The sequence below is a fragment of the Chelonia mydas genome, chromosome 4 (assembly GCF_015237465.2).
Source record: "Chelonia mydas isolate rCheMyd1 chromosome 4, rCheMyd1.pri.v2, whole genome shotgun sequence".
Lineage (NCBI taxonomy): Eukaryota > Metazoa > Chordata > Testudines > Cheloniidae > Chelonia > Chelonia mydas.
The window spans coordinates 28,364,281-28,373,383 of record NC_057852.1 but is presented as its reverse complement, the minus strand read 5'-3'; the positions used below and the strand labels follow the sequence as shown (position 1 = coordinate 28,373,383).

The window sequence follows — 9,103 nt, the reverse complement described above, 5'->3', positions numbered from 1 at the left end:
AGCTGGAGCACAGACTGCCACTACAGCCCCTGTGTAACCAACCGCCCTCCTCCCCAAGTTCCATAGCCTCCACACCCAGACGCCCAAGAACGCGGTGGGGGGGCCACCGGCCAACCAGCCACTCCGCCACAGAGGATTGCCCAAAAAAAAGAAGGCTGGCATTCAATAAATTTTAAAGTTGTAAACTTTTAAAGTGCTGTGTGGCATTTTCCTTCCCTCCTCCACCACCCCTCCTGGGCTACCTTGGTAGTCATCCCCCTATTTGTGTGATGAATGAATAAAGAATGCATGAATGTGAAGCAACAATGACTTTATTGCCTCTGCAAGCGGTGATCAAAGGGAGGAGGGGAGGGTGGTTAGCTTACAGGGAAGTAGAGTGAACCAAGGGGCGGGGGGTTTCATCAAGGAGAAACAAACAGAACTTTCACACCGTAGCCTGGCCAGTCATGAAACTGGTTTTCAAAGCTTCTCTGATGCGTACCGCGCCCTCCTGTGCTCTTCTAACCGCCCTGGTGTCTGGCTGCGTGTAACCAGCAGCCAGGCGATTTGCCTCAACCTCCCATCCCGCCATAAACGTCTCCCCCTTCCTCTCACAGATATTGTGGAGCGCACAGCAAGCAGTAATAACTGTGGGAATATTGGTTTCACTGAGGTCTAAGCGAGTCAGTAAACTGCGCCAGCGCGCCTTTAAACGTCCAAATGCACATTCTACCACCATTCTGCACTTGCTCAGCCTGTAGTTGAACAGCTCCTGACTACTGTCCAGGCTGCCTGTGTACGGCTTCATGAGCCATGGCATTAAGGGGTAGGCTGGGTCCCCAAGGATACATATAGGCATTTCAACATCCCCAACAGTTATTTTCTGGTCTGGGAATAAAGTCCCTTCCTGCAGCTTTTGAAACAGACCAGAGTTCCTGAAGATGCGAGCGTCATGTACCTTTCCCGGCCATCCCACGTTGATGTTGGTGAAACGTCCCTTGTGCTCCACCAGAGCTTGCAGCACTATTGAAAAGTACCCCTTGCGGTTTATGTACTCGGCGGCTTGGTGCTCCGGTGCCAAGATAGGGATATGGGTTCCGTCTATGGCCCCACCACAGTTAGGGAATCCCATTGCAGCAAAGCCATCCACTATGACCTGCACATTTCCCAGGGTCACTACCCTTGATATCAGCAGATCTTTGATTGTGTGGGCTACTTGCATCACAGCAGCCCCCACAGTAGATTTGCCCACTCCAAATTGATTCCCAACTGACCGGTAGCTGTCTGGCATTGCAAGCTTCCACAGGGCTATCGCCACTCGCTTCTCAACTGTGAGGGCTGCTCTCATCTTGGTATTCATGCGCTTCAAGGCAGGGGAAAGCAAGTCACAAAGTTCCATGAAAGTGCCCTTACGCATGCGAAAGTTTCGCAGCCACTGGGAATCGTCCCAGACCTGCAACACTATGCGGTCCCACCAGTCTGTACTTGTTTCCCGAGCCCAGAATCGGCGTTCCACAGCATGAACCTGCCCCATTAGCACCATGATGCATGCATTGGCAGGGCCCATGCTTTCAGAGAAATCTGTGTCCATGTCCTGATCACTCACGTGCCCGCGCTGACGTCGCCTCCTCGCCCGGTATCGCTTTGCCAGGTTCTGGTGCTGCATATACTGCTGGATAATGCGTGTGGTGTTTAATGTGCTCCTAATTGCCAAAGTGCTTGCCTTGGTATGGCGTCCGCACAGAAAAAAGGCGCGGAACGATTGTCTGCCGTTGCTCTGACGGAGGGAGGGGCGACTGACGACACGGCTTACAGGGTTGGCTTCAGGGAGCTAAAATCAACAAAGGGGGTGGCTTTACATCAAGGAGTATTTCAGGCAGGGCTTCACGGAGGGTTCCAATAAGAAATGGTGCACCTAAGTTATTGTTCTTATTGGAACAAGGAGGTTAGCCTGGCCTCTGATTGATACATGGCTAGATTTACCTCGCTGCACCTTCTCTGTGAGTGACTGCAGTGTGACCTAGAGGAATGAGTCCCCTAGACAGGGGAGGGGGGGAAGCAAATGAGTACAAAACAAATCTGGTCTATTTCTTGTTTTGATCCACTCCATCTATCTTTTACATCTTTTGCTGGCAGCAGACGGTGCAGAAGGACTGCATGCCATCCACATCTCCTGGCTGCTCGGCAGAAGATGGTAAGGTACGACTGCTAGCCATCCTCATCTCTTGCCTGCCCGGCAAAAGATGGTACGACTGCTAGCCATCGTCATCTCTTGCCTGCCCGGCAGAAGATGGTACAATATGACTGCTAGCCATCGTCATCTCTTGCCTGCCCGGCAGAAGATGGTACAGTACGACTGCTAGCAATCCGTATCGCCTGCCTGCTCACCATAAGACGGTTCAATAGGACTGACTGCAAGACTAAAGAGAATGACCTGGTCAAGTCACTCCAAATTTAGTCCCTGCGCCCATGTCTGCCCAGGCACTCCCAGCCAACGTGGCCAGGAGCACCTCGGACACGACGAGGATGGCTACCAGTCGTATTGTACCGTCTGCTGCCAGAAGGCAATGGGTTGCTGCTACTGTGTAGCAATGCCGTACCGCGTCTGCCAGCACCCAGGAGACATACGGTGACGGTTACCTGAGCGGGCTCCATGTTTGCCGTGGTATGGCGTCTGCACAGGTAACTCAGGAAAAAAGGCGTGAAACGATTGTCTGCCCTTGCTTTCACGGAGGGAGGGAGGGAGGGAAGGGGGGCCTGACGATATGTACCCAGAACCACCCGCGACAATGTTTTAGCCCCATCAGGCATTGGGATCTCAACCCAGAATTCCAATGGGCAGCGGAGACTGCGGGAACTGTGGGATAGCTACCCACAGTGCAACGCTCCGGAAGTCGACTCTAGCCTCGGTACAGTGGAAGCACTCCGCCGAGTTAATGCACTTAATGCACTTAGAGCATTTTCTGTGGGGACACACACACTCGAATATATAAAACCGATTTCTAAAAAACCGACTTCTATAAATTCGACCTTATTCCGTAGTGTAGACATACCCTCAGAAGCTTGTCTCTCTCACTAACAGGAGTTGCTGCAGTAACAGATATTACCTGACCCACCTTGTCTCCCTTGGGGACGACTACCCTTAAAACGCTACTGCCGTGCTTCCGTACAGGCACGACCCACACCAATGGGAGGTCCCCTCCCCCAGATTTTTCACACCCCTGAGCGACACAGTTAATTTGACTTTATTTTCTAATGTAGACCAGGCCTAACCTGGCGCGCCTGTTAGCTTAGACCGACTCTGGGTGTAAAACAGATGGACCAAGTGCCCCCTGAGGAGGGAGTCTGAGTCTCCCCGGAGCTGAGGGTGCCTGTGGTGCGGGCGGGGGAGGCGGGCTGCATCATGCATTGTGAGTGCAGACGTCCCGCTGACAGGGGGCAGTTGTCAAGCCAGACGGCACCGCAGCGCCTAACAGGGATGCGGACGCAGGCGGCTTCCAAGCTCCTGCAGTGCCTGGGTCTGGCCGCGAGGGGTCCCTTCCCTTCAGACACAGCCTGGCACGCCCCTGTCTGCCTCCCCCTCCCCCACGTGACTGTCTCTCTCCCGTGAGAGGAAGGCAAGGAGGGGGAGGGGCACTGGCCTCCTCCACTCTCATCCCCCACCCCAGCGACTACAGTTCCCAGAAGGCGCCACTCTCTCACCTTTCCCCGCCTTGCGCAGGCGCCGAGCCTCCTCAAACGGCCGTGAGCCTCACGTGACCCGCTGGTAGCCAATCGGGTTTGAATCTGATTTTTTATCCGCCCCCTTCCCTCCCCGCAGCGCTTGTGTGCGATCAGATCGATCTAAGATGGCGACTGTGGAACCGGTGAGTGTTTCATTCCCTCTCCCCCGCACCCTGGTCCCCACTCCCCTGAGCACGGGCAGGGAGGGAGGCGGCGGGGAAGGAGGGAGCGCGCCCCAAGGGGGGGCCGGAGAGGGGTGATTCCCGCTGGGGCGGGACGGGGTGAGAGTGGGTCGGCAAAGCTCTGAGTAGCGCACGCGCGTGTAGGGGGACGCGCCGGCCTGTGTAGCTGGGGAGGGGATGGGTGGATTCCGAGCTCGTGAGTTAGGCGCGTGGTGGGGATTGTGCCGTCACCACCTGGGGCCCGCCCGGCGCGAGGCCTGGAAAGCAGCGCGGGGGGGGCAACGGACGCGAGGGGCGGCGCGTGCGTGAGGTGGGAGGGAAGAGGGGGAAGCCGGCGCGTGATGAAGAAGGGGCGCACGCGGACTGGCCTTGGGGCGGGCGGGGGGCGTTCCTGTGCTGGGGCTGAACACCGGGTGGCTGCGGTTCCTATTGTGCCAGCAGTTGCACGGTGCGTGCGGTGGAGGCCCGGCGCGTCTCCCACGTGCGCTTCCGCCCCGACGGACACAGGGGAAACGGATAGAGCCGCCCCCCCCGCGCGTTTGGCCGCCGCTCCCGGCGGGGAGCCAACCTCGTTGCTTCCCGGCGGGGTCGTGATCCGCACTGGCGGGACGAGTGGGAGCTTTTGGCGCGCCCCGTGCGAGTGATCTTGGCGACCCTCTCCCGGTCTGCGCTCTCGTAGTCGGGGGTACGGGGCCGCGGCGCCGGAAGGTGACCCACGGAAGAGCCTAGTGCCATCGTGACTGCACCCGCCCCGCGTGCAGCTGGCCAGACTAGCCGCTGGCGGCGGAGGGAGCGTTGCTGTCCGGCGAAATGTCCCTATTGCTGACCACCCTGGAGCGGCCAGGTAGGAAATACACTTCCTGGCCTCGGAGGTGCGAGGCTAACAGGCTCCCTACTTCCTCCATCGATTTCTCTGTTTCCCCCGATGTCAGAGCAGTTTGGTAGAGTTTCGCCCTGGATTGACAGCATTCAAAAGTAGGGCAGGGAAAGAGTGCTGAGCCATCCGCCGCCTTGAAGTTAGTCTTGTAAAGTAATCACTGTTCCCTTTCGGGTTTGAAGCATCCAAACTTAATAGGGCTTGTTCCCTGACAAACCCTGGCACGGTAGGCAAGTACGTTTCACTTACCGAGCTGCTGCCACACTGCCACATTACGGGGGTGAACTCGCCACTCCTCTTGCGACATCATGTGGCTTTGTACATATTTAGTAAATATTTTTGATGTCCTTGTTTCAATTTTAAGTAATAGAACTCCACGGAATATTATTTTTTAGATATTCTTTCAGTCTGCCCTTTCTTTATTTCTGTGTGCCACCTCTAGCCATTCTCCATGATTCATGTGATGCCATCTTTGATATACATGCTGATGTATCTCAGGGGATGGTCATCTGCAAGATTGGGTATTGGGGTCTGGAAAAGAAGGTGGGGAAGAGGTAAATAAATCTTTTTTTTTTTTTAAAGATGTGATTTATTCTATTAAGTATTGAAAATATAATTTGAAAGTTGCTAAGTTTACCCATGACCTCTTAAAAATCAAAAATTTTTTTAAAGCATAAGAATCAGTTTACTGTCTCATTTGACCTAACTGTAAATAAACTTAACTGATTTTCATAGAGAAACAGAAATACTACTATGTAAAACTAATCGCTGAACTTTTCTTACTGTTTTATGGTGAAGTAAATGTAGCTGGAAACATTATAGACATCCATTTCCCATTAATGGCTCTCTGCAAAGACACAAACTACTTCAAATATAAGAAAACATGAGTGAATTTAATGTTTGTAAACAGTGTTTTATAGCCCTAGAAAAAGAGGTCAGTGACTTATCCATAGAACAGGAACAGACTAAGCAGCAACAGCATCAGTTTCCCCTTGTTGTTCACACAGTTTCCTCATGACTTGAGTTTGGGAGGAACCATTTCTAGGGTGAGAGGATCAGTGTCTCCATGTTCATTCACTTTTTTGTGAGGGCCACCGAGATCACTAATTGCTGTGATGTGGGCAGCTGTCCAGTAGTGGCTGAACTGACACTAAAAGCTTTGCTGAAGGAACCAAATAGCTATCAAATGGTAACCACTCTTGGTTACAACTGAACTTGAAGGTAATTTTAAAATTAAAGGTTCCATTGCCTCATCATCAGTCTCCTGCCTGTCCTCAGATTTTTTCTATTTGCTAAACCTGACCAGCATATTTCTGTACATAATACGTAAAGTTTATAAAATGACTAGGGTGACACTTGTATGAGGTTGTTTGTTGGTCCAAGGATATTAGAGACAAGGTGGATGAGGTAATATCTTCTATTGGACTGACTTCTGTTGGGGAGAGAGAAGCTTTCAAGCTCTTCTTCAGGTCTGTGCCTGTGTAAGCTTGAAAGCTTGTCTCACCAACGGAAGTTGGCCCATAAAAGATATTACTTCACCTACCTTGACTTTCTAGGGTGATACTTGGCTATTTGTACAGAATTAAAATACTGTTTACTGTTGTACAATTAAAAAGAGGGGAAACTGCTTGTTGAGCAGATAGAAGGCACTTCTGGCATTGAGATTTCAAAGTCAGGACTACAGGCATATAAATCCTTCATTTTTCTGTAGTTCCTGTATCTCCTGTTCTAGTGTAACACAGAACATTTTATGGAGCTGGCAGTACCACCTTACTTTCTCCGAGAGCCTTCTGCAGTTAAGGCAGAGAAGGCCTTTTGAGACAGGGAAGGGTGATGCCCTGTCAGGGGAAAGGATGTTCAAGGAGAATCAAATCAAAGCTAAAGCAATTGTTGCTATTTCATTTAAAAAAAAAAAACAACCAAAAACACCATTCGGCACGTTCCTTCAGGTTGAAAGCATTTGAGGTACAATGCAAAACATTAAAGCTTATTCAGTGAAAACATCTGTTACCAATGCAAGTATAATTCTATGAAATAACATCTGTAATGTTAGTGTTGAAACAACTAATTACAAAAACATTTTTGTTTATACATTTTCAAACTTCTATAAACTCACTTTTCAGTACAGATCTCCCCCCCCCCCCCCCTTCCATGTTTGCAATTGAAAAGGGAAGAAAATGAAGGAGTTAAACAGCAAGTTTTTCCACACAACTTTAATTTAGGTCTCTTCTTGTTTGAAAATTATCAGCCTGTTATACTAAACATTAAAACACAAGTACTTTGATGTGGATTTCTCTGGAAATATCTAAAGAGCTTAATACAATGCATAAAATGCTTTTCTTGCTAAAGATAATTTCAAAGCTGCATGCATCCATGCAAGTTACATTTTGTCATGGAAATGAGTATATTTACTTTAGAGTTGTGCACTTGTACATTTTATTTTTGGGTTAGTCAGCGTATATGAATTTGTATTCATTTTACAAGCATTGTAAGTTCATAGTCAGAGTTGTACTAAAGATTCAAACCCTAGCGTGTGTACTTGGTTTCATACTGATATAGGTGATTTTTCATTTACCTTGCTCTTCTTGCTCCAAAATCCATTGAATTTAATGGTAACTTAAATATCAAACAAGGGCAATATATTGCATCTCTGAAAATGTAGAAAGACTGTTTTGGTATGTCCCTCAAGCATCTCAAGAAAATGTAGTCCTGTTTTGGACTTAAAGTTAAATTGTATCTATAAGAAAAATATGGGTCTATTAAACCTACATACTTTTGATCATCTTATGTGGATCTGAAGCATGGGCATTGCTTAAACAGCACATCAGGAGGCTGAAGGCACTTCATGTGCATTGTCACCTGCTACTTTTGGGCATAAGATAGTTTGGTTTTGTTTGTTTTTTTTAAATCCGTAATAGGGGATGTATTATTGAGAATTGACTTAGAGGATTGAAGTCCTCCTTGGTCACCTCTGGCTGGCTCTTTATGGTCATATAGCCTGCCTCTGAGATGAAGTCCACACACATGAAGTCCTGAAGATTGGACTTAAGGTCAGCAGGAATCATTGCCTGGCCATGGACTGCTGGCAGCCACGTGGTCATCTGCAGTAGTAACCCAGTGGCACTTTTATTCGCCTGGAATACAGTATAATGTGGTCATGGACATTCGGCTCTATAGACCCTCATTGTCTCTGAATGTTCTTTTTAATAAGAAAAGGACTGTTTGTACAAAACACGAAAGAAAAAGAAGTCCCCATGTTAATGCTTTGGCAATATTTCAGGGGTTTCAACAACAGCCTACAGAAAATAACTTTAAAAATAAAATTCTGCCATTCCAAACCTGTGAATGGTTTGGATAAATAACATAAGAAGATAACTTGCATAACCTTGTACCCTTCCATCTCTCAAATTGCAAGCAGGTTTCAGTGTGGGATTTTTCTTTTATAATTTTGTTCTTATTCGGTGCACTTAAATATATGTATATTCTTAACAGTTGCATTTGTATAGTTAACTAATTCCACATTTAAAAGATCCGATCTTGACCTGAAACTGTGTCTTAGTTGAAACTTTCGTATCTGTTCTGCCATTTTTAAGTTGGCTAGTCGCGTGCTATGAGTCAGCTTTGGTAAGGTTCCCTGGAATAGGCTTCCAAGAGAGGTTGGGGAGAATCCCTGTCATTGGAGGTTTTTAAAAAGAGGTTGGACAAATATCTGCTAGGGATGGTTTAGGTTTATTCTGTCCTACTTTAGCTCAGCAGGGTGGACTTGATGACTTTTTGAGGTTCCTTCCAGCTCTATGGAAACGGCAGACCTTGTCATGATTTACATAAATTAAAAAATATGCAGCTGAATTAAGGCTTGGAGTTTGTTAATATATGCACTGATATCAAAACAGCTTCTAATTTAAGGATATATTTAAAGCTTTTTTGTAATTTTAACACTCCTTTTATTCTATGGAAAAGAAAATTAAATGGCAAAAAAAGCTCTGGCTTTTGTTGTTAAACCTGAACTGCTTTAGGACAGAAATTGGCCTTAATCTCTCTGTGACTAGGCATTTCTAGTGTCATTGTGATCAGTGACCTGCTACTTGGAGATTCCCACAGTATTCAGGCATAATGTGATGAATTAGGCCAGTGGTTCTCAATCAGGGGTATACACAGTTTTTTCATGGGGTACATCAACTCATTTAGATATTTGCCTAGATAAAATGCACTAGCAAAATCAGTACAAAGTAAAATTTCATACCAGCAATGACTTGTTTATTCTGCTCTATATACTATATCCTGAAATGTAAGTACAATATTGATTTTCCAGTTGATTTATTTTATAATTATATGGTAAAAA

At 47.7% G+C, this 9,103-nt stretch overlaps 1 protein-coding gene across 3 annotated transcripts in view; it reads left to right on the top strand.

The window, feature by feature from the left end:
* Positions 1-3,663: 3,663 nt before the first annotated feature.
* The window catches only part of EIF4E (eukaryotic translation initiation factor 4E), a 46,541-nt gene continuing 41,101 nt past the window's right edge, over positions 3,664-9,103 (top strand). For 2 of the 3 annotated variants that reach the window (XM_043545205.1, XM_037896950.2), the window contains exon 1: positions 3,725-3,845. In XM_043545205.1, the coding sequence (XP_043401140.1) occupies positions 3,828-3,845 (18 nt within the window). In that variant the 5' untranslated portion in view covers positions 3,725-3,827. Of the gene's footprint in view, positions 3,846-9,103 lie in introns of all 3 variants that reach the window. The other variant, XM_007063014.4, reaches the window with a different exon arrangement.